The sequence below is a fragment of the Haliotis asinina genome, chromosome 9, assembly GCF_037392515.1.
Source record: "Haliotis asinina isolate JCU_RB_2024 chromosome 9, JCU_Hal_asi_v2, whole genome shotgun sequence".
Classification (NCBI taxonomy): domain Eukaryota; kingdom Metazoa; phylum Mollusca; class Gastropoda; order Lepetellida; family Haliotidae; genus Haliotis; species Haliotis asinina.
Window position 1 is genome coordinate 9,294,350 of NC_090288.1, and position 26,913 is coordinate 9,321,262.

A 26,913-nucleotide genomic window follows, 5' to 3' on the forward strand; every position below is an offset into this window, starting at 1 on the left:
GGGGTTCACTGCCGTCGAAGATGTCGGCGTGAAAGCGTTATTCTCCTTTCGTACCCGACATCGTCACACTGGTTGGTAGAGCATTGGACATTACCGGGAGAAGAAGTCTGTGTCACCTACAGAGCGGCCTAGCATCGGAGAAACGTAACGTCGCCTATCAAATGCCCATTCAAACCCAAGCTTAACCTCGGGCCTAACCTTGTTGTTTTTGTATGATTTGTCCACTATGTTGAGACAAGCAGTTCACGGGGCTTTTATAGTGGCAAAACTCAATCTGCGTTTCGCTTGCCAAGGCGATTGGTGGTTAAAATAACTAGAAGACCGCGGTATTGTCTAGCGAGAGTGTATAGCGATACCAGTGACTGACTGATTCGAGACAGGCCGACCGACCTTAGAGGGCGGAATACCCCATACACTGGGCCTATATCCCGCATTTTAAACCAGTGGAGAAGGACAAGATAGCACCGTTAAGGAGGATAGATACCCGCTCACATCTCACAACATAAATATATCACTGCGTCACCATATTCCAATATTTTCGTACGGGGAATATTTTTTCTCTTATTTTGCCACACGAACTGTTGGAAGTGAGGTGTCCCCGGAATGTTCCAAACCAAATTGAATGTGTGTCCGACAAGATTGGGAAAAGTGAGAGATATTAAACCCTGCGTTGTTGCGTTTCGTCAATGGCGTTAATATGGCCGCGGCCACCTCGCTGTATGTCACACGCCTTTTGACAGTCTTCCTATTCGTCGTCGTGGCCCATGTGGGATCAACTTGGTGGTAAGATATTTCAGTTTTCCTCTCTCCCCCTTCATCCATGTCGCCTTTACGCTGTGGAGAGTGTGCTCGTTTTGCTCCATCATGTACACGAGGACAGGTTAATCTTATAAATGACATGTCGTTATCTGATAACAGGTAGAGCGCTTTACCGACACTTCACATCAGTTTCATGGGACGTTTCTAGTATACATAGTTTCGGACATATGCTGTTTTTTTCACCCCATGAAACTTCTGGAATACACTTGTACAAATTGTGTTTCGATGTAAGTATTTTTTAAACTTTCATTTTGATTTTTTTATCATTGAGATTATTAAGAATATATTTGATAGTATTGTTTATATACTGATTGCTATTACCGTAACTGTGCTAGTATTGGTCTTATACTATTACGTGGATGTCATAAAACTAATGGTATTTATATCTACATGTGCGTATATACATATTTTCATATTTTATATGCAGTTGGTAAGATTTTCATACTTAAACGCCCGAGACATTGACCAGGCTGAAAATGCATATTTACTGTATTAAACGTGGTGTAATAACGGCTTAAATAGGGAATACCTGTATGGTGTAAAAATGGACGTTCATTTCGTCTGTTAATTCAAACACTACCGCATTGGACATCACCTAAGCGTTGCTAGAAGCATGTGAATATACACACGTGAAACGGGTCCCCCCTAACACGTGGCAAGTGCTGAGGTACTGTCAGGAAGGGATTGTTGATCTCACTCAGGAATGTCCGTATACAGAAGCTAGACAAAACCAGCAGACTGCAAATTAAAACTTGGATATCTCATATTAAAAATATAACACCGACGAAATGTAAACACGTCTCGTATGTGTACCTTCAGTCGTACAGTGACATTCATATCGTACTTAATTACGCGATATCCTGAAAAATACAACTGCTGCATTTAGCATATTACTTTGCTATAAACGTATGAGGGTGCTTTACCACTTATTAAAGCATTATTATAGTTTATATCGAATGTGTATATATATTTTTTCATTTCTTGAATTCATAAGAGTTTCATACTTTTCTCAAAATTTAAAACAGTTTTAAAGGCTTCTCTGCATTTTTTGTGCGAAATTATGGTTAAGAATGATTTCTACCTCCTAAAGGTGCTGAGTTATTTTTGTAATAAGGCTGGTGAAATTTTTTTAAAAATGAACATTTAGTAAATACTGATTAGTGTATAAGATCCGTTTCATTCATTTCATGAAAAAACATGCGTGAGGAATGTTCAAAATATTTATGAAAAAAGTAAGTTTTGTCATTGTAAAGGTTCACTGATATCTGAATGAGACTAGTGTATTTACGGAATGTTTTTCTGAATACTATATCATGTTTTCTGATTACTCTCTAACAGTTTTGTTGAATAAAGAGATTTTAGAGTGTGTTTATATAGCCAAAGAAAGACCGTTTTATTAATCAAATCATTTCTCTAATAAATAGGGATTATTGAACGATTCCGACTGTCACAAGGATGTCTTTGAATCACAACGAAATGCAGATGATACCAGTTTCAATAATGTCAATTATCTGGCTTTGAAAAATATCACAGCATTATCAAATATCAGTATCATATCGGAATATCATTGTATTAGGTATAATAAGCTTCTTTTAATAATGAATATGTAAAAATATATTATTAAACAAATATCCGTGTTACCTTACATGTAAGTGTTATTTAAACGCAATAGTCCAGCACGGTATGCAGATATTTAGACGATGTAATATTTCATCTAAAGTACTACGACTCCCTTGTTCTGTTAAGTAGAACGTATCTCCACCGTGCGAACACAGCTCTGCCAAACAAGGGTTGGCTGTATAACGTGGCGCGAGGGACATGTTAGACCAAGTGGGCTTACATACCGCTGTACACTACATACTCACCACGTCAAAACACCACTGCGATAATATGGACGTTTACATCATCATTAAGCAATCACTCACCAAGTTATCTTCAAGACTTTTACAAGTTTCCATTTGATGAGTGGGATTTTTTTATCTTCAAAATTCAACGCTTTGTAGGTATTTGTATTTAACATATTTGGATAATTTTACATTCATATTGTAATGTCTGTATGACGAATGTTTTATGTTTGGACAAATGTCTTTGATCAGTAGGAACTGGTGTTACTTTTTTCATCATTAAAATGTTTACCTCCGAAATACAGCATATTACATTTGTATAGGTATTGTCAAAGCTTAAAAATAGCTTTACAGTTTGAACATGAAATTTATCCACTTTTGAAAATTGTTCAGGTATGAAATAAACCGTTAAATACATTATGTATTATTTCTTACTTGTTAGAGAAATTGAAATAGTTATATATTTATAAAATGGTTCTTTTAGCGAAAGAAAGCTGAGACTTTGTTAAGTGAATTATATTTTCAAATAAACATTTAGAAGTAAGACGATTACACAGTAACGAATTTGCGTGAAGCATTATTTCATTTATAGCACCACTTATCGTTTGTCAGGACAAATGTGACAGAAGCATGAAGTGACGCTTTGTTGACCAACAAAATAACTTTAATCCTAGATGCGTTAAAATATCTTATTCGTATACAGGAAATAATGAAAATGCGAATGAAATTGTACATAGATGGGCGCCATATGCAAGCTGCATTCAACAATTAGGCATTTGAATTGTGTAGATATAGTATAAAGAAAGTATGAGAATCTACGTTTCATCATGTAAATTCAGCGGATTTTCAAATACATTATCAAGATATATGCCATTGCGGTATTAGCATAAGAAGACCAATGCTTTGTTTAAAAAATGAAGAATAAAGATTTCGTCAGTAGAGGATCGTGACATTCAACCACGAATATCATGTCTCGAGAAACACGAGACAGGCCGACTGAATAATAAATAAAGAGCGACATTTGATAATCTGCAGTCATGTAATACCGTGCAGTTGGTGATTGTCGCCATTATTCTATTAGCACATCTGATTTATTCATAGATGCTCCCAGTCAAAGCTATTCACGGTAATTTATGTTCAATTGTCCCTTTGAAATATTTACATCTGTAGCACAAATGGAATTTCAGGGTTATAGCTGCTGTTCCCAAGATTGTGGGAATAATGGAGTAATTCCGGAATGTATATCATTGGAAGGAAAAATGAAGTCATACCAGTAAATGTATTATTGAAAATATACTCATTTTGCCATAAAGTTGTGATTTCGATACCACTGAAAGGAAAAATGAAGTCATACTAGTAAATGTATTATTGAAAATATACTCATTTTGCCATAAAGTTGTGATTTCGAAAACTATACCACTGAAAGGAAAAATGAAGTCATACCAGTAAATGTATTATTGAAAATATACTCATTTTGCCATAAAGTTGTGATTTCGATACCACTGAAAGGAAAAATGAAGTCATACTAGTAAATGTATTATTGAAAATATACTCATTTTGCCATAAAGTTGTGATTTCGAAAACTATACCACTGAAAGGAAAAATGAAGTCATACCAGTAAATGTATCATTGAAAATATACTCATTTTGCCATGCCCAATTCTCGTGTGTGTGTCGTGATGAGCAAATAAGCCGTATATCCTCATTACAGATGATATCCGGAAATAACTTAAATCTGAAGTAAAAAATAAATCGTATTATTCATTAGACTTGTCCCGACTAGTATTTTCAGCAGTTGGGAAGTTCTCAGGTTCACAGACCTGCCGTTTTTGCACATCATTGTACGTTCCGTGTAGTAGATTTCAACGCCTGTAATTAAAGTTTTACACGCCGAACTTCTAAACTTACACAACGTTGTGACATTTCCAATTTTCTTGTCTGGGCGGGATTTGAGGATAAATCACAGTAGTCCACTCCGTGATATGTGAGTCGTTTGCGGTCGTGATTGATTACCACCATACTTCAAAGGTTTCTGATTAAACTTTAATGGCTACTAATATCCCAGAGAGCAGAATTGCATTAAATATAGATAGCACTGGCTTACGTGCAACCTATTCCGTACTTCGGCATGTGTCGCTAACACTGTGTGGAGAGATAGCAATAGGATCTTTATTAACAGACAGACATATAGCTTATAGATAGATTTATTAAATAAAGTGGATTTCACTCAGTGCGCTCACCTAATCTGTATGCATTTCCTTGTTAATACATAGGTTCGCTTTCCTCGTTTTTTTCCTTTCAATGAAAGCGTTGATTTCATTTTCTCCACTGTTCAGTGCAATCTGTTCCCTCTGAGCATGAAAGATGTCGAATATCTGCATAAAAAGGTGTTACGCTAGATATGGGGATTTAAAAACATGTCCATTCTTACCATATATGTATTGTAGAGATTGTTGAGTGCCGTGGCGTATGGTGATCAATGACAGACATTCACTGTCAAGGCATATGCTACATTTCTTACTGAGATGTGTTTTAGATCTCAAGAGAGGCAGAAATTGAGAGAATATAGCTGAACGTAGTTTTCAGAGGAGTTACAGTCTTAATATAATAGAGACTATTAAAATGCACGTCACAAATTCTACTCCTGAGGGAATCGAACACCGACCTTCGGCGTGAAAAGCGAACCAACCACTGGACTGCATTAACTCCCAGTTTGTATCTGTTGTTTATGTAGATTCGTTATGCTTTAAATGTATGAAAGTTCACTTTGATAGTTTTATGCTTTAACCGACTCTGTCTTCACAGCTTCTGGCATGCACATGTTCACTTCAATGTCTTTGACTATGTGCTTATTCACGTTTCACATGTATACAGTTCGACGTAAGGAGATAGCATTTTATAAGCACAAATCAAATGACACAAGGTGGGATATATGAAATGAAAACAACATGAGTATAAGTACAAACATCTCATGTGTTAATACAATACAGTAGTCTCGGCATACTACCAGAAATCCTAAGGCTATTGCTCTCAGTTTCCCCTGAGATGGCAGTATCTGATCGGTCATGGTATTACCCTTGTGATAAAACTCGCTTGTTCCGTACAATCTTTTGAGCAGAGTATATTGGGACGTTTAAAACCACGAAGTGCTGAAGTGTGGATGAATACAATATATAAATGGATAGCATGTGACGTAATTATAAATTATTTTAGATGAACATACCAAATACCCCCCGTTCCGATAACATGACATCACACACAATATAAAATACAGAAACAATTGTGTAATATGTGTGTGTGTGTGAGTGAGTGAGTGAAGAAAATGCATTATTATTACACATGAAGCTCTGTACCTGGTATTCCTGTATGTCTAACGCAGAGGAGCGAGTATTAGGCAGTAGAGCTTGATTTCTTGTCTCCTTGAATCCTAGTATAGGACTATTACAGGGATAGTGTTTGAAGTGGCACACTAGTTTACTGAGCCATTCATCTGGGGCTATTCGCAGTCTTTGTTATATTGACCTCCTGAATCTGGAAACCTGGATTTCCGCACTACCTTGATTGGAACATCAATACATAGTAACATTATAGTAATTACATTGCAACTTATCCATAAAGAAATAAACCGAACACTTGCTAATCCGGATGGTTTTACTTTGAACAGAGCCACTCGATGTTCAAATGAGTTCGATGAGTTTCTAACGCTTCGGTTTCCTCACATCGATTCACATGCAGCATATACGACGTCTTTGGTGTGATAGCCTACTGGTTACGGCGTTCGCTCGTCACGCCGAAGGCCCGGGTTCGATTCTCCACATGAGTACAAGCCCATATCTGGTGTCCCTTGCAGTGATATGTGCTAGAAAATTGCTAAAAGCAACTAGAGCAAAACTAAACCCACTCACACGCAATGAAATAACCGAAAGTGTGTCCAAAGCAACGTCGAACAAGCTCATTTGTATCTATATTGTACATTTTCAGGTTTATAAGTCAGCTCCCCCTGCAGGTGTTAGGGGCAGGAGTACTGTGCGACAACATCCCCGGACTAGTGGGGAAACAGAGACGTCTTTGTCGCAGCCACCCGGATGTAATGGTTAGCCTCAGAGAGGGAGCTCGGCTCGGCGTGGAGGAATGCCAGAACCAGTTCGAGTCCCAGCGCTGGAACTGCAGCACCCTCGACCGGGATGCCTCGGTGTTTGGGAAAGTCATGTTGAAAGGTGAGAAGTTGAATCAGTTGGATGAATAACTACGGTTATTAACTATAGGGTCAAGTGAAGTTGTTACCTATGCGTTTTGTCTATCTTAACACTAACCCATCTCTTAACAATCGTGTAGGCAGGGCAATTACCACAGTAGCAGTACAATGGCCTTGCGTCGCCTTCGTTTATTACCAAAGAGAAGAACACAAGCACAGGAATGTTCTTAAGCTTCGTTCCAGTGGCATATGTCCGAACATATAGTTACCGATCTACTAAAGGCGTTACTGGCTGTGGTTTGAATCCAGGCTCTACTCTGATTATGTGTCCCTGGTTCGAGAGTTTGAAGTTCTTACCAAAGCGATGAACTCGTAAGAGTTTTGTAACTCTTGGCCTTTCCCAGGCAGAATGGTGACATCATTTAGTGAGATAATGTAACAAGGGACGTTAGATCTCACCCTTCGCAGCTCACATACTCATCACGCACGTGAAAACCGAGGACTGTAATGCATTCGGATCACACAAAATGAAGGCAAATACTCACTGAAAAGGCGCTCTAACCACTCCCTCCAGAACGTACTTTAAGTCGTCGTTTATTATATAAACTACGCCCCGAAAGATAAAGGGTTAACCCAAAAAACGAAAAAGCCCAGCACACCACTAACTCGTCTTGCACGTGTAACGCTCAACTCCTCATACGGTTTTCCAGTGGGCTACCTCTTTAATTGATCTCATAGACTTCTGATGACCCGTGTCATAGTTAAAATTGACCTGTCGCCAGTCGTCACCCCGCCCAATGATGACTGACAGGCCAAATTCCAGTATGTTGGGGGAAGCCATTAACTTGGAAGGGAAGTGTATTGTAACTTTAATCGTTCCGCTCCAGGGCCAATGATCAGATTGCAACTCTTAGTTCTACTTTTATAATGTCCTGACAGTCTTTATGATAGAACGAGCGTTTTGACAGCGGTGGTTTGGGAAACTATACGGTTACAATATGAAAACACTAAGATTAATGACTTGTCTCGCTTGCAGAATATGATATTGTTAAAGGTAATCTGATTAAAGATTAAGTGACTTTTCAAAATATTTGTATTAAATATTCAGGCTGTGACATTTGGGTAAGACACTATATGCGTATTTCACCTTTGTTCTGAATCTTGGTTTTGGACTTACTTCACGCATGTCATCGTATCCTAACTGCGATGTAAATCGTTGTTCATAATGTCAACCACAAAATTACCTGGTCCCGATTCGACTGTTTACACACCACATTCTTATAGTGGGAATAATTCCAATTGTACAGTTGAAACAGAGATATACACTACTACATTTATACCGAATTTAATTCATGCTTATAATGGAAGAATATACTGTCTGTCTAGCAACGTTTCACTACATACATTTATAATGTAATGGTAAGTAATCAACGGCATGTTTTTTCATTTACTTGCATTGTATCATAATGGTCAACAATCGACATCGTCTTTTTTAATTTAACTGTATTGTTGCTATTAACTATATTCTTTCGTCAATTCATAGCTGTTACCAACTTAACAAGAAATTCCCAAGGATGTCTTGGTCTCGCGCTCCATATAAAGGTATTTGGTACGCGAGGAAAGGTCACACACGTGATCGCAAGTAATTTGAAATGAACAAAAAACCTTATAATGATTCTTGAACGTTTGAAAAAAAAACACCATCGAAGGAGAAAGTAATTCTCGGCTCATAACAAGCTTGTTGAAATATCCCCGGCCGTTTTTATGTCCCCTGAAAGATTAATCACCTGGTCCGCTTCCGTTTTTGTCCAATCCATATTTCACCAGGACCCCCAAGAAGATTTGTACAGGGCGGAGAATTCTCTTCCAGCTACGGTTATAACGGCACTTGATGTATTCGCGCTAGTTCGGTCTCATCCATTAGTTTGGTCCTGCGAATGCAGGGGAAATTCAAGATTAAGTAAAAATTGTCATTTCTAGATGTCTTGTGTGTCTGACATGTTTATAAAATAAGGTTTTATGTAATTTCTTAACGAGTCTAATTTTATATTCAGTACTATGTTTAAAAGGAAATTATTGCCTAGAATTCCAAACATACCCTTTCAAAATCATTTCTTATGCGGCGCTTGCCATGACAGAAATTGTTACGAATTTCGGGGATTTAAATACAATGTATGATTGAAATCATGAAATTATCTCAAACAGTAAACCTTGTTGGGCCGTGACTCCATAAACCAGTCACGCAACTAATTTGAAAGTTCACTCTTGTTTCCTTGACACCATTTACTATGAAACTAGTTGTATGGAAACCCGTGGTAAACCTCGTCATGACGAGAGTATTCGGTGGTTTATTATCCCGTTTATCTGGAGGCACCTTTGCCTTTTTGCTGGTATGGAGACAAATCATCTGGATTAGCGACTGTAATTTGGAGAGCGTTAAACTCGTGTGGTTGGGCAATTGTCGTTAACATTATCTGTGTCTCTGGCACAGGTTGAAGGAAGACACCTATCTGCCCTTGACTGGATGTTATGTAATTCACAGACTAATGCATGAGTTTTTCACTCGTCATTATTGGACTCAGCTACTTGGACCGTTATATATGAAAATATTTAACTTAGGCAGACAACCTTGTTTTTCCTCACTCACTCACTCGTCTTGTAAATGGGATGTATATCAGGAATGTGGCGTGATTGTGGTTCTATCCCATTCCCAGAAAACCAGAATATACCAGAAAACATTAAAAGGTTGTATTTGCTGTGCCCCTGCCTGGCGCTAAACGTAAAGGGAATAAACAAGCAGTGATCATCTCAGTGGCATTGTATATTGTGTCTTTGTTGACTATGGAACGTTACCTTGGCTAGCTCTATTAAATCGGCATTATTCAGGGCTAGCGCAAGCCAACGCACTTAAACACGTACACTCACGCGCACGAATACAGGCGTGCATATACGTCGCTATACAAATGAAATAAAAACATTTGAACCCCCCTCAAATCACCCCGCCGCACCCCACCTCGCTTCGCCTCGCCTCACCTCATCCAACCGTCCGTCACCCAGCCTCACCTCACTCACCCTCACCTCACCTCACCTCACTTTCTTTGCCCTACGGAATGTAACGCCCAGACGAATCAATAACCAGCGGCAGACAAGACAATCAGATGCCACTGGCAGCCAAATGCAACAAGTGGAATATGTGTCTTTAAAAATGCATACGAATGGCGGCGCTCTTGGCTCCCGTTCAGAACTTGCTTGATATGCACTTTGTATTCATTCTAACTGTTTCCGGTTTGTCTGCCCGCACTTAAGTGTTGCAAGGAGAGTGATAACGTGGGCTTGATATACAATCATTTCAGATTATGTTTTTATCTCATATTTGATAGGTAAATGGAATGTGTATTCTTATCTGATATTAGTTAACAGTACTTAAGTAGTTAATTTTGTATTCCTTTGTTTTAAGGTCTTATTTTATTAAAAATGTTTAGCTCGTGACGGCTATTGTTTTAAAACATTTAAGAATTCTTCACACAGATTTTCAAGAACCTAGAAGAGGTCATTACCTCTCGTCACATTCAGTTCTTTTCAAATCGTAGACACTGACATTTGAAAGTTTAAATACAAGTTACCCTGCGATCACAAGAAATCTATGTAAACTGTAAACCGGTTTAAGACAGTTTAACAAAGTGTGCCATACAAACAGTAATGCCATCAATAAATAAAAAATAATTTACGACCAACCAGAAATTAAGCCAGTTTAGTGCCCGACCGCATCATGAAAAGGCCACTTAAGTATATAAAATAAATCTCCCAGGCTATGCAACGGCTCTCGCGAGATAACGCACCAGTCTTTAACACGATACTGCGATTGTTGTACTATGTAAAGACAATGTTATGTCCCATTTGGAGCCTAGCCCTAGATACACCATTGGAAGATGATACGCCATTGAGAGCGCAGAGATACCGGTGTCGGTGTTTGGCGATTTTATCGCAAATACTTTACATTACAGATTATATCGTCAAAATAGTACCTCTCCGTATTGTGTATATCTAATACGTGTGGAATAAACTAAAAAAATTTCATCCCGTCTTCATCAACACAGACTAAAGCGGTATGTTGAAAACGGCGTTATTTCCGTTTCGTGTAATACAGTAATCTTCACTATTCCCCATCATTAATACTATATAAAAGGTAATATAAGCCTCATAGAGGAAACCCAGTACCATTTCGTCACGTGGGCGTGTGACGTCATCGGAACGAACCCTTATGTTTGCAATTACTGTTTCTCGTTTCCTAACAATTTAAGATCAGTTTGTGCGTGCTAGAACCTCCGCCAAATGCTTTGACGTCACGCTGGACGTGACATGGAAGAACAGTAGAGTAATTTATCGTGACAAGATTCCCATAGTATTAACTCTAATAACACCTGGGCGATAAGGCTAAAGCGAACTAGATAGGAGATACACAGTGTATTACAAGCAGTCAATGTTATCACAGATGTGTTGGCGGTTACGCCGTCGGGTTAGGCCCGACAAAACAGAAGCTAAAGATGCACTAGGATCAGGCCTATCGACACGCCTGGAAAGTGTGGTTTAAGTCTTCCAGGATATTCTGGATAGCGAACAAAAGTTTAAGATTTAAATCAATCGAGTGATATTGATGACCCACTAATTATACCGAGAATACCCCAGTTTGACATGTGATATATGTCATGACCGAGCCTCGTTACACGAAAAAATCTCAGCGCTAACGTTGTAACTCCATGTTATAGTAATGGAGCTTCCATTGTCCTTCCTGGATTCTGAATGTCCACAAGTCGGGTCAGGAAAGTCCAGGGATTTATAAAACTGAAATTTCAGTATTAATCTTTCTTGGGATTTTCCTCATGTACGAACCCCTTTTGCTTTGTAAAGATAATTTTGGAATTATGATTATTAAAATATGACCTATTATAAACATTCAACCTGTTTTAGGTTCCTTAACCCTGATTTTTGTTTCCATGAGCCTGAACCCCAGGTTCAAATCCATGATAGTTATGTCCAACCAGAATCTATACAGTTGACAATTAGTTTGCTGGTCGAGCTTGATATAAACATGAGTACCACCTGTTCTACTCCTGTCACAGTATTACTGACACGCTGCAGTGCGGCATGAATTGCACACAGCAATAATCAACCTGTGTAGTAGTTGACTGTAAAAGTAGATTCTGGACTAGACTATCCAGTGATTGACATCAGCATCAATCCAAGCATTTGGTATATGACGACGTATATCAGATAAGTGAGAGAACCTAACTGCCCTATTCGCTGAGTCATTCACGACAAGCGCTTCTTGTATTACAACGAATCTTTACTGTAATGAACGTTTCAGAGGACGAAGAACGAAGGACAGTAGTTAAACGTTCGATCACTCTCCATGCCTCATACCCGGTTTCAAATCTCAACATTGGTACAATGTGTGGTGTCCATTTATTGGTGTCTCCTGCCGCGATATTGATGGGAAAAGCGGCTTAAAGCCATGCTCACTCGTTACCACGGTTTAAGTTTGAACCATCTGGGTTTGAGCATCATGGTATTTTTATGTTGAATTTATTTAAAAAATCCAATGTGGTCAAAGATCAAGTAATAACTGCAGCTTTGTTTCGCTATGTTAAGTAGGAAGCCGCGAAGCAGCTTTCGTCTATGCCATATCATCAGCGGGCGTGGTACACGCCATCACTCGGGCGTGCAGCAATGGCGAGCTCCACGACTGCGCGTGTGACCCTAGCAAGAAAGGGACGAGTTCTGACAGCCGAGGCGAATTCGATTGGGGAGGATGTTCCGACTGGGTCCAATATGGAAGCAAGTTTTCTCGGATGTTCATTGACGCCAAAGAGAGGAAAGTTCGTGATGCACGAGCCCTCATGAATTTGCATAATAACAGGGCAGGCAGAAGGGTAAGAATTCTTATAAACATGTACATGATTTAAGTCTTTGGATGTCATTTAGAAGTGAAAATACATAAGAATGAAGATTTTTATGGATATCAACTTCTTTATGAGAGAACACAACGTTTCGGAGTTAATGCTTACTCCTTCACCTGATGAAGGAGTAAGCATTAACTCCGAAACGTTGTGTTCTCTCATAAAGAAGTTGATATCCATAAAAATCTTCATTCTTATGTACATGATTTGTTTATTTCCCTTCCTGCTTGAATGTACTATAGTAACACAATAGCCAAGTTTACAGAGCGCCATATTTAAACCCAAACCAAAGACGAAAATCTTTCATTGGATTTCTTCTTAATGTATAAAAGAATTTGTCATGTTTACTTCTGGGAAGGTCATAGAAAAAATTGTCTAGATTAATGTTCAACGTTTTGAAAGGCACAATCTTGGTAAATTAGTTCGCTGGTAATAAAGGGTGATATGGTAGCCTAGTGGTTAAAGCTTTCGCTCGCCACGGCGTCGATTCTCTATATGGGTGCATGATGCATATTTCTATTGTATTCAGTGTGATAATTGCTGGAATGCTGGAAATAAAACCCCTCTCTCATTGCTGACGATTAATTTTACAGGCTGTGAAGCGATTCCGGAAGTTGGAGTGCAAATGTCACGGAGTTAGCGGGTCGTGTGCAATCCGCACGTGCTGGCTCGCGATGCAGGATTTTCGGCGCGTAGGGGATTACCTCAAGACAAAGTATAATGGCGCCACCCAGGTGATGATGAACCAAGAAGGGACGGGATTAATAGTAGCCAACAAAAACCACAAGAGGCCCACAAGATCGGATTTAGTGTATTTTGAAATGTCTCCGGATTATTGTTTACGGGACTTGGAAATAGGTGAGTTATATTTGTGCTATTCTGTTGTGGCAGTGATTTGGTCCACTGGGTAGTGCGCTTGTCCATGACGAAAAAAAGAATGTGTTTGATTCCCTATATGAGTTGCAGTTTAGGATCAGTCCCGTGTGGCATAGAAAAACTTTACCCTCATTCTCAATGTGTTGGTTGGTCTTTTCCATGATACCTTAGAATACCATAGGCGTATATTAAATTACCGTATATCCCTTCTTAGACATCGGTAAATCAATTACCACTGTGCCTTACGCTCTGTCCAAAAAGCCGGGCCACCATTTGCGTCTGGGTCCCTATCCACAAAGTGTTCGTAACGTTACGACTTGTAACTCTATGGCTTATCATAGACTTACGCATATCGTAGCACTACGAACTCTAAATTTTCGAGACTTGCATATCGCTAAGGCAGTCGTAAGTGGCATTCATGAACACTACCTTAAGACTATGTTAGCGATAAGAGAATTTCGAAAATCTAGGCACTGGGTGGCGATCCACAAAGCATTCGTAGCGCAACGACAATCGTAAGCCTATGGGAAAACTCTAGAGTTACGACATGTCTTAACGTTACGAACGCTTTAAGGATCGGGACCCAGGTCCATAACTTGATAAACGTCAGTATTCCTCTCAGACTAATTTACACAAAATACTGATTATGCCAGTTCACTTCCGGTTGTTGTAGATAGGATATATACGCAGTGTATACCTAGAGCTGTAGCTGGCTGTCGTAAATGCAGTTTCTTGCTTCTGGGCATTATGCCAAATAGACGCTGTCTCACTGCTCACTCTGGTTTGCTCTAAGCCTAACATTTGTTTTGGGTAATTTTATGGCCCTTAGTACCGCAAAATTCTGATTTTCAAGATGGTAAAAATCTGAATCCCTCGTCACATATTGATTCCTTTTCAGTTTAAAAGAGGGCGTACGTCTTTCAGGCAAACTATTATAGTTTCAGAGACTAAGCATCAGGTTTACGCCACGTCATGCTTCCGCTAAATTGGTTGGTGCCCTTTACAGCAAATGCGGTAGCTATGTTGTAGACAGCATCCATTTAACTGAGATACAACCATATACTTGTAAAGTAGCATCGATAGTCAAATTTACTGCATGGAAAAAATAGAGGTGTTTACTGTAATGACACTGTCAGTTATCATTAAAAGCAGTATATGCTACTTTTGTAATTAATTCCGTGGGTTTTAAACGGGTACAATTTATTTATTGTTTCCAAGGACTGAGGATATATGTGAAACCCGACCTGTATTTTTTCGTTTTGTTTTCCTTTCAAATCTATCATACTACATTTATTTCTAATGTTCACCTCAGTGTACCCGTTTGTCTTTGTCTGGAAGACTTGACGCCATGTTACTGGCTCATTGTCTATTAAAAACCTGAATGGGATATGTCTCGTTATACGTGTAGTTTCTGCGTATGTATGAAAATACCTATTGAAATATGAGCTCATCGTATGCTATCCTCATTCCTGCTGAGCTTGTTAAGAAAGAGGATAAATCTGCGTGTACTTCGTCTCGCCGGGCTTATATTTTCAGATTAAAGACACTGGCTATTTTTCTTAGGCGAAAGATAAGTATATGTATTGTTTGTATGTACTGATTAACCACAACTTACACTACCCTTGTCAACAATTGGCCCAGGATACGATAGTCTCCGCCGTCATATCACAAAGAAGTGTATTTTTTACACATGCTTTTACGGTTTTGAATGACATTTCCAAACTATACATTGGTTGCCTGGAAAAAAGTGACACTAATTAAATTCTACAGTTTGCAGTTTAAAATTTAATGTTTAATTCATGACTACACGGGTCGAACACTGTAGAATTACCTCCCCTGTTTTGGGGGCCGCCAGCCATTGAGGACAATCTGCCCTTTGTCACCTGCTAGTCTACTATGTTCGAGAACCGGGTTCCCAGTGTAAACATGTGTGTTATGATTAACAAAATCTAATTTCCCGAATAATAGGTTTTGTTGTATGTAGAAGGGATCGCCTAGAGCGCGGTACAGCTTATATTGGCATGGACGCTTGTCGTCTGAACCGTAGTAGAGTCCTTTATAAACTGTGTTTTGGGAACTGTCAAATATGTCGGATTCTATTGGAGATTATTCTCATACTGTGATAGGGGTTATGGTGCTTAGAATACACGTTGCTGGGCGTCTTTAACCCTTTATATGTTAACGGAAGGTTTTTAGACCCACTTCAGACAATTTCCTGCAGTTTATTTCATTATTAAATTAATTGTTTTGAAATTGAGCAGCTGAAAAAGTTATGATTAAGATACGCCGTCGGCTTAATTTGATATTCAGAAATATTTAGAAAGTATATGCCCCGGTTAGACTGAAGGGGTTAGCGACTTCGGCAGTGCGTAAGTGACAGTAATGTTTTAGTGTCACAGTCCGTGGAACAACCAGTGCATAGGAACAGACCGTTTAATCAACACATGCGCTGTAGCTATTTGGTTTGCCTCTGAATTTTTCAAATCTCCATCTGGAACATTTTAAAATACAGAATAAACATATAAGTCTCATAATTATTTCACCATTCAGGTAAAATTCATTATTTCAAAATTTAAAATCGCGAAAGTGACTAGTTTAGTTTCGTTATTGAGATAAAAATTATTTATACATGCCAAAGTGTGAGTAATTTTAGATTCTTTAGCGTTTATATGGGCCATTAACTTGAACATTTCATAATTGTTGTAATTAAAATATGAAAAGTAACAACTGAAGTTCTGCCATTAGGATATTCAGACATGCAAAAAACGCTGGGCAATCTGTGGCGAGAGACTGGTTATTCTATGACGTTAACGTTATATTTTTACTCGATTAGCGAAGAAAAAATATGTCAGCAAAACTGTCTTGTTTGAAACGGGTCAGATTGTAGCTTTTCTCTGTAAATGTTATTGTAGATGCATCTTCAGGATATTATGTAACCGCATTTGTCTTATATGCAAACAGTACAGAATTTCTCTATTTAAAATTCTCGTGAAGCACGAATATCATTCTTCAGTAGGGGAAATGATTCACGAAAATAGATATTCCAATACTCATACAGAAACCTGCATTCGTTCATTAGTTCAAGATAAGTATTGTCTCAAGTCGCGTTCCCGATATAAATATAGTGGAACGCTGACAAGAGTGTAGGGGTGACTGTACTGGTTCGTTCACCAAGTGATGATCTCCTGCGGCACTATGCCCCAGCTGAACATGGACTCCCCACTCAGACACAGAACACTGACTGAAAGGTTATCATGGACACCTCACTCAGACACAGAACACTGACTGAAAGGTTATCATGGACACCCCACTCAGACACAGAACACTGACTGAAAGGTTATCATGGACACCTCACTCAGACACAGAACACTGACTGAAAGGTTATCATGGACACCTCACTCAGACACAGAACACTGACTGAAAGGTTATCATGGACACCTCACTCAGACACAGAACACTGAAAGGTTATCATGGACACCCCACTCAGACACAGAACACTGACTGAAAGGTTATCATGGACACCCCACTCAGACACAGAACACTGACTGAAAGGTTATCATGGCCACCTCACTCATACACAGTGTACTGCCTTTAAGGTTATCATGGACACCTCACTCAGACACAGAACACTGACTGAAAGGTTATCATGGCCACCTCACTCACAGTGTACTACCTTTAAGGTTATCATGGACACCTCACTCAGACACAGAACACTGACTGAAAGGTTATCATGGCCACCTCACTCATACACAGTGTACTGCCTTTAAGGTTAATGTGGACACCTCACTCAGTGTACTGCCTTTAAGGTTATCATGGACACCTCACTCAGACACAGTGTACTGCCTTTAAGGTTAATGTGGACACATCACTCAGACGCAGTGTACTGCCTTTAAGGTTAATGTGGACACATCACTCAGACACAGGACACTGCCTTTAAGGTTAATGTGGACACATCACTCAGACACAGAACACTGACTGAAAGGTTATCATGGACACCTCACTCAGACACAGTGTACTGCCTTTAAGGTTAATGTGGACACATCACTCAGACACAGGACACTGCCTTTAAGGTTAATGTGGACACATCGCTCAGTCACAGGACACTGCCTTCAAGGTTAATATGTTGTATCAAACTGCTGCCGATCCAGCCAAGGGACCAACAAGTGCCATGTTCTGACGTATTTTCATATGCTGTGGCCAGGGGATCGAACCACCGACCTCATCTCTGCAACGCTCCATTCAGTCCACCTCGGAGTCTGACTCACCCACTGCCCCATCTAAGACCTGCATCAGTAGGCTCCCCGACCCCCTTAACTTAGATGTTAGATCTGCATCGCTTTGGACTTGCCTCACATTGAGCTGGAAATATATTCAGTATTAAAAGCCACTGTATATGTAATCATGTAATATCTACTGAAGATGAGCTATAGTCTAAGCTATCCATATACTGAGACCGCACCAAACGGCGAAGACGGTTCAACCAGCTTGTCAAGACGAGCGGCTCAGATGACGCCACATTGTTTAGGTGTGCGATCGCTGTGTCGAGATAGAACTGCACTGGTGTGTGCGTGGTCAGATGTCGACAGGGAACAAAATACCTCGAAGTGGAACCTGCCAGTTGCTACACGAGGAGTATATTTACATTGTTGTGGATAGAAGTCTAGTGATTGGGTGTTACAAACGTGGAATCGTGCTGACGCCGAAAAGCAGTGCGAGGACGGGGGATGTCATCCTGGGGAGTGCCCTCACATTACGATAAAGATTGCTGAAATACAACAAAAATCTTCAAACCTACGTCTAAAATTTCATCTTTAAGCACTGTTAAGAAAACCTCATTTGACCCCAAATTTCGTCTTCGTACCGTATACTAGTTCTGACGTTCGAAAAAGTTACTCAATGAAAATATTCCAAGCTAACATTTGATCAAAACCTACAAGGCTGCTCTGTCATGGTCAAGAAACCATATATCAGATGTGAGATGAACGTACCCAATATATCAGGGTTAAAGTCTCCATCAAATGAGCCTATTTCATAGGAAAAGTCTTCTAGCTGTGTTTTAATATACATCCTTGACATTGCTACCTGTAGCGGGGGTGTTGACACCATAATCAGTAACGGGACACTTCATTCGCGGTGATCTTTCTTGCACCCCAGGGGCTGACAGTGTGAACGATGAAACATGTAATCAAGACAGATGTGTTAGCTTATATGAAAACTGTTACAATACGCTTTTATTTACAATCAGTTCTTACCTCCAATGACCCGACTGATCCCACAAACACAGAATATGGTATGTTATATGTTAATGAAACTAAACTGAACTTAACAGATGAGAAACGAATAATTTCGTTGTGCCCCATGATACGGGGTTTTTTTGTTCACGACATGTTATTTGGAAACATGCTGTCGATGGTGTTGCTTATAGAACATGACACTTCGCAAGTACCCGGTGCCGTCACTGATAAACAGGTGTCTATACAGATAAATTTTGTTTGCATTTTCACGCCGAGCAGAATTCGTTACGATTGTTGATTTTTTAGAATTGATGTTATATTGTATGTCGGAGGCGAACCTACCCGTGGCCCAAGGTCCAAAATATGCAGCATGGTTTTAAGAAGTCACGCTGTACATTAGATCCAAGTCATTTAATGATTTGTAAACTATAAGCTAAAAGCGAAAAAAAACGTATCTACTAAATCGTGAGGAACAAAATATTATTTTTTTTCCTTGACCTTGAACCAGTACCCAGCAGTGACAGTGTCTAGGCATGTCCGTCTGGTGTTTCTCTAACCACAGAGTTCAAGGGAAAGTGTTTCTCCCGGAGTCCCCACGAGCTCAAAGAAACTCGATACCTGTCCAAAGTGTCAACCTGGAAATGTAATTAGGTTTCAATGTGAGGTTTCACCTGTAGTGACAACTCGTGAAAACGCACTTATTCCCAATTCCGGGACGTACGTTGTCGTGGATGTTGTCACTATGGAAACGAGACCCGCAAGTCTTCTAAGATCTCATTGAAGATATTCAAGATGTAAGATGAGGTTTAACGTGTGTCACTGCCTGTACTCGACCGGACTAATGCCAACTGTTCAGTGCTAGCCCACTGAGATACCACGCCACAGTTTAACGCGAATGTCCCGCTCAGACACAAAATTGTCCTGTTCTTCGTTCCTTTTGGGGGTGGAGGCTTGGGGTGGGGGTTGTTGCCGTATGGTTAAAGCGTTTCTATGTCACGCTGAAGACCCAGGTTCTATTCCTCACATGGGCACAATATGTGAAGACCATTTCTGGTGTCCCCCGCAAAGATATTGCTGGACTATTGCGAAAAACGGCATAAAACAATACTCACTCTTCGCCCTTTACTATCGGGTGATGAGTAAGGTAAGAAGTACAGTCAAACACCGTGATGAGTCAAAAACTTACACGAACAAAACTGGCTTGCTACACGCCTGGAAAGAAAAGCTTAGTCCATGCACATTCCTTATTAACCTTCATTTTGTAGGTGACTCGAACCTTCGGTCACTCGAAGTATTTACGTAGGCCCCTTTACTTCGACAATGCCGTGTTTGATTATGCCGTCTTTTAGCGCCGTTTGATGTGAGTAGAACCAGCGGCAGTCCTCTTCCCGGATGTACAGTTACGTATTAGGCCATGTAATCTTATGTGCTTAATTTTACCGAAAAAGTTCCATGACTGTCAACGAATGTGAGTTACCATCATCAGATATATGTCCTGCAAGACGTTTGGTTTGGTGCACCAAACATGTTTAAGCTTTCATATCGCAAATGGCAACAGATTGGGTGTTTAAGAAACTGTCAGGTGATATTTTATTTAAAACATGTTATACAGGGGAGGTTTCACATCTAGTAAACATTCTTGCGAACCGCTTGAAAAGTGAGGTGCCTGCTCCATGCCAACACCCCAGCGTCTCACGTGAGATGCAGCGCCCCCTGCCTGTCGGGATGTGAACTTAGGAGGGTTTAGGTATTGCACATTGCCGTAGGTTCAGACAGAATGTGTCCATCACAGTCCATCACTGATGTATTCCATGCCAGACACCATCAGGAGGCCAACTTTGCAACAGACCACAGCACGAGGAATTCGCCATTCATTTTTATAATGTAGATATTCTGTGATGAATCTTGTCATGGTTATAACCTGCTGCTCTCGCTGAAAGCCATGTAGGCGGTATTGATTGATGAGATTGTTTAAAGCCTGTTTTATACGCGGTTCTTCATAACTTATTTTAGATGTCAGTTCCTGGCTGGTATCAAGAACGGTGGCCCATAGGAATGGTGGCTGGTACTTAAGAGTACCGTTCCTTTACCATGCAAGGACCGTTTGATCGTAGGTTAGAATCCTAGAATGGCCCTTACTATGATTTGGTGCGTCAGCGTCACACCCAAGAACATGGTTGTCGGTGAAGTGTTAAACGTCAAGAGAGTTACTTTTTCCTTGTGGCACGTGTTTTAATTGAAGTACTGAAGCGGTGACCCTACCTACTCATTCGCCTTGATCTCGATATTAGAATAGAAAACAATTTCCTCATGTCCTGAGATCTGTTTCTGGAAAAATGCGAAAAACTACCATAAAATGCCTCATGGAATCAAACATCGCTAGTGCATAGGCATCCAAGTTCTGCTGTTCAGACAGTAAAATGACAAAAACATTGTTATATACTAACCCTTTAGCTCTGCTATTTCTCGACGAATGGCCGACGTGTTTCGGTGTTGACTGAATTTCTGTACGTAACATGTAAACTGTTATTAAACAAAATGTCTGTGGCCAACAAACTATACGTTTTTAAGATTAATATCTAATAGTTTTATTCCAGGCAATATTGTAATATCCGTCTCTGAGCCTTAAGTCATTACAACGTACTTCCTTTACAACTGATAAATAGTTAAACAACTATCGTTGCCAAGATTCTAGTTTTAACAGAACGGAAATAACGTGTGCCCCTGAAAATTACTTGTTGGTGAATCAATGAATTCTGCATTCCGGTAACAGGCCAAATACACCCAAGGAACTGCGATTTCGGGCATGACGGATCGGGTGACATGAGCTCAGTAACTCTCCGTAACGAAGTTAAGAATACCTGCTTGACTATATCAATTAGCTGGAGCCTCGAGGTATCTAAATTTCCGACCCACGCGAATCGAGTGTTTCTTCCCATCTAAAGAGCCGGCCGCGATTATTTCAAGTGTCATCTTTGTTAACGCGATATCCTCCAATTGTTTGGTGAGTGTCTTCAGATTGAGATAGGGGCCGAACAACGCGAGAAAGAAACCGATCCTGTCATCGACTTTACAACAGCGTCGCTGGAGGACTGGGGTGTTCAGTCATCCATACACGACTCTGCCTGGCCGGGTAATTGAAATGTTTTCAGCCAGGGATTTCATTGTGTTCAGCCTTCGCCTACGGCTTTCCAGTTCACAGGTAGACTCCGGTAAAACTTTCGCCATTTTCCGAATGATTTGCTGTGAAAACACGACATCCACGTGTAATCCCCTCCTGTGGTTCGGCCTCGTCATTGCCAACACAGACTGTGACCCCCAAATAACGCCTTTGCCCCCATCATTTTCCGGTCCCATCGGAGCTTACACCAATTGTTCCGAATCCAGACCTTGGTTGAAATTTCACGCTCAATATACATTGCCTAGGGCGGAGCTAAGGCCATCAAAACTCAGGTAGATTCGCTATCCATAAGTTAAGTGTTGCATGCCAGATCATTCATATCGCTACCATAATATTTTCTCTCCAGTGGGTAAGGATTAAAACTGTTTATACGCTCAATTCAATTTGAATGATCCAGGTAATCTATTCACATAAAGACGCAATAGTGTGGATAGTTCTAAGGAAAACAGCTTGAAATGCAATTGTCACCAGCACATAATCATCGCCAGAGGGCAGCAAAGGGACAGAAATCCCTTGTTGACTTCCTCTTAGACTCAGAGCGCCGGAACCTGATTCTCATGACACGAAACAACGCTCCCGTGCACTCCTTCCTTCCCACTCTCCTCTCTACGGCAATAGCCTGGGGATAGCAGCACACTAGAGGTGGTGATAATCTCAATCCGGTGGGATCTGCGTCATACGACTCCGTCTTAAAGGAGGTCTATGTTCGGGTAAACTGGCTGTCATGGTGAATTGATTCAAGAGTGAGCGAGCTGGGTTTAACGCTGTTTGAAAAACATTGAAGTTTTCAAAGAGTCTTTCCCAACTGACGTGTTTACACGTAAACACGCGTATAGTGTGGATATACTTAGAAAGCACTTAGATAAACAAACCCAATACAATAGGTTCCTGACACACCAAAGGTACGTAACTGTGTATAACCATGAAGAAATTGCTGGCTTTTAATCAGGTAGTGATTCAACACTCTGCTAGATAAAAACACAAGAGAAATCAGATGAAATCAAATAACCCCGTTCTTACAGTACGTATCAGTAGAAAGGTGAAATACCTAACGAATGAACACGACAGAAGAGTGGAGGAAGATTAAGCAGATAGATAAATAAATAAACAGGCCCGAAATGTAGTAATTTGAGACAACATAAAACGGAGTCATTTTGCCAGATAAAGCCTTCATTTGCAAAGGTCATTGAAATGCTAATTGATTCGTAGGAAAATACTACCGATATATTCCAATTAAAATGGTCTAGTGATAGACATGTTCCTGTCGGCGTAGTCTACGGGGTAACTCCCAGGGCTAGCCAGCAGGGGGATAGGGACTCGTGATATAAACCATTGGCACAAGTGCTTGCCATTACACGGAAACACATCGCTTGCCCACCAACTTGCGCAAATACAAAGGCAAAAGTCTTTAATCATGCACAAAGTAGACTTCCCAGCATGCCTGGCACAGGTTCCTAGACAGACGAAGTGTTGCTTGGAATCGGGGAATTTGTTTACAGTGAGACGGATGAGCATGCAGGCTCAGTAGTGATTTCTGGGAGCTATTTCGGCGGCGCTACATCAGACTGATCCTGGACCTGTTTGTCTACACACAGCCGTACAAAAAAAAAGTTATGCACAAATGTACCCGTCGATATTCCTTCACACATTTTTAGATAGAGACGTTGATTTGTTAGCAGCTGTGGTCGGTGCTGGCGCGTGTAGGTGCAGACGGTGCTGATGAACGGCAACATCTACTGTCATACGGAAGGGATTGATTGAAAGTTTGAACTTTGAACCACCCAAACATTTTTTCATTGTTTATGGAGGCTTTGGTGGTTTTTATGAAGCATTCGCTGAGTTCCAGGAAACTAACTTTATTCATGGCATTAACCTTTGACTATTTCTTTGACATTTTCAGATAATGTCTTTAAAACCAGTTCCAGGACTAGAACAGTAGGCTATGCAGCGGTTATCTTTGATAAATGTCAAACAAAATTTGTAGCAGGTATCTGTATCGGCTTCTGCTGAAGATTACATTAATCCAATCCTTGAAGATTCAAAACAGGGAGATTATTCAAATATTCTCTCAGGCTTGTGAGTTAATTCGTCGTTCGCGAACATTTCGATGTTTCGGCATGTATTCAATGACACTTTTCATGTACATATTCAATTTCATCCAATATCGCAAATCCAAGTGATGTTTTACGGATTTGATACGTGGTTTTATCGAACTACGATGCATACCCTGGCAAACGACGATGGTACCAAGGTCAAGGTCGACCCCAGTTAGTGCGCCTGATTACACTTATATAATATTCGCTATATTTAGAGTTGTTACACTGGAGTGTAAATCACAGCATGACATTACAAGCTTCAGACTGCAAGTTACATCCAGTATGCAGGCATGAGTGTCACGGTTCCTGTTTCATGCTTGGGTGTTCACTTCTTTACTCCTGGGCATCCTTTAGTATCCGCTGCATCATGTCCCGTTCTGTTACGATGTATACCATCGAGCTACTCCCTGTCATAGCTTCGTTCCATATTACGATAGGAATAGCCAATCAAATCTGTCTCTCGTGATTCTATGTCATGTTCTATGTTATAGACGTTATAGACATGTCGAGCGATATAGGTGGTAACGCCTTAACTATGGCGTTTGTCACACTTCAGAGATATAATACAAAAACATTTATTGTAATAAAACATTGACCGATATCGGTGAGACAGTCTTTGGTGTACATCAGGGTAAGTGGGATCGCCCAGCCATATACACCTGCTGCCGTCCGAGTTCTATTCTGAATCAGCGAATGACAGAATGTCAAGGCAGCTGGCAATAATATTCATTCATTGTGTGTATGTCTAGTCATGTATTTGTACAACGTTTCTTGATGTATTGCAGGATCTCTTGGGACGGCTGGCCGTGTGTGCAATAAGTCCTCCATGGGCACTGACGGCTGTGACATCATGTGCTGCGGGCGTGGATACGACACCAAGACGGTTAGAAAAATAGAAAAGTGTGAGTGTAAATTTCACTGGTGTTGTTTCGTCCGGTGTAAAGAATGTCACCGAATGGTTGACGTCCACACGTGCAAGGGGCCGAATCCAACTCCTCCTCCCGCTAGTCGCAAGACTCGCTTCTAGACGACTCTTAGTCCACAAGAACTGGAACCTTTTAGACTCGCCTCAACGATGAGCATACATCTGCTGCGCAGACTAGACGCTGTGTTCGCTTTGATGAAGTGGACAAAGGATGAGGACGGTGCTGTTGACGCCACGACGTTGTTGAACAGCAGCGCAGACGCCAATGTGTAGATCAGAACGTTGTGGCTGCTCTAGTGGTGAAGAACGACTGTCAAATCAAACTTCTGAATGGAGAAATGACAGATGGATGCTTGAAACAATTTGTGTCTAATGTCGAGACCAGGCTCATGTAGATATGTTCTCCTGTGCAACCTAATGTTCGCTTCACTCGCAGTGTTTACACTACTGATGACGTGGCCCGCTCAGCCTAAGGGGTGTGGGTTGGACGACGTTATACACGTGCACAACTACATTTATGTGATCTATTATTTTATGTGAGCTGACTAGATGTGTGTGTGGAGAGACGCATATGGTGGTCTTGGCTACAGCTTACCGTTACTGTTTCTGACGATAGAACCCCAGGCTGTGACGGTGTCCGAGCACTAACTACAGCAAGCCCAAGCGTGTTTATCACGAAACGGATGGGAGGAAGATTGACGATAATCGCCCAGTGTTGACAATAAAAGCATTCGTTGATTCGTCACCTTCTGAAACAGGTTCGTGCTCCCTCAACGGCAAAATACAGAATGTTTGTCCCCAAAACAGTGCTTGTTGAAAGAAAATAGTCACTGTGTTGCATCTTCATCCGACATGATGGTGGTCCGTATGGTCTTTGTGTGTGCTTTGGGGAGGGGAGATGCGACACAACGGGTGTCCGTTCTCACTAAGGTATCTTCTTCTCATATCGAGAAACGTATACAGGATTCACTTAACAGCAAGACTTTCCCTCATAGGGAATCGGAATGGACGGTGAAAAATGTTAGTGTTTCCCTTAGACTTGTCTGTACCTATTTATGATTTAAGGTCTGTTTGTACTTTGCCTTTAAGTATAGCTGAACATACTCTTGCCTAATATGCATAAAGAATGTTTTAATCTTGCGCGGGGGGTAGCTGCAATAGGTTCTCGCCTTAGAAAATGTGATAGAATATGGTGTTTAACACACAAAGGCGCGAATTGTACCTGTTGCTGCCATTCCTGCAAGTACTAAAGATCCCTGTGCGAATGGTATTTTGAATTGAATGGGCAATGTGTGATAAGGGTTTTAGTGCTTTCATTTGCATTTTATTTTATTTTGTGAGTACTTGTACAATACCTTTCTGTACGGTAGAGTTTAAACAAAGCACACATGTATGGAGTATTGTTTGAACTAAATTTTAATAAAATCTTAACAAAAAATATTACGAAACACGTCAAATGAATGTGTGATATTTGTAATCGCTATCTCGCTTTATCAAAAACAAGATGTTACGTTTTAAATATTGTGAACGTTATTTTACCCTACTGGAAACGTGTTATTGTTAGGCAATGTTTTTCATTTGTTTTTGAATTAATTTTGAAGGGGGAAAGTGAAATTACGTTTGGAGTTGTTGCCATGGATGTGACTGTAGAGTATTTATGCTGGCAAGTTGCTAGGCGACCTTCGTTACTAAGGCTATGTGTGATGTACATAGACTCTACATTTCTCAAGTGTATCTGTGTAGATCCGTGTCAGACCCGTTTCTATTAAATCCATTCTCAAACCTAA

General features: G+C 40.4%; 1 protein-coding gene across 2 annotated transcripts; it reads left to right on the forward strand.

Annotated features, from left to right (window-relative positions):
- LOC137295930 (protein Wnt-2b-A-like) lies at positions 1–26,913 on the forward strand. Of its 2 annotated transcripts, none has more exons than XM_067827510.1 (5): positions 1–783; positions 6,644–6,879; positions 12,510–12,787; positions 13,408–13,672; positions 24,987–26,913. In XM_067827510.1, the coding sequence occupies exons 1-5, from the start codon at positions 698–700 to the stop codon at positions 25,226–25,228; spliced, it is 1,107 nt and encodes a 368-aa protein (XP_067683611.1). In that variant the 5' UTR covers positions 1–697; the 3' UTR covers positions 25,229–26,913. The 2 variants fall into 2 exon arrangements, with proteins under 2 accessions (XP_067683611.1, XP_067683610.1); XM_067827509.1 differs by having other exon boundaries at positions 123–783; positions 12,507–12,787.

Bases quoted from the DNA above. Each gene is read 5' to 3' on its own strand.
- LOC137295930 (XM_067827509.1), top strand. From the start codon at position 698: ATGGCCGCGGCCACCTCGCTGTATGTCACACGCCTTTTGACAGTCTTC. The intron at 784-6,643 runs GTAAGATATTTC...GTACATTTTCAG, and splicing joins CATGTGGGATCAACTTGGTG to GTTTATAAGTCAGCTCCCCC. The intron at 12,788-13,407 runs GTAAGAATTCTT...TTAATTTTACAG, and splicing joins ATAACAGGGCAGGCAGAAGG to GCTGTGAAGCGATTCCGGAA.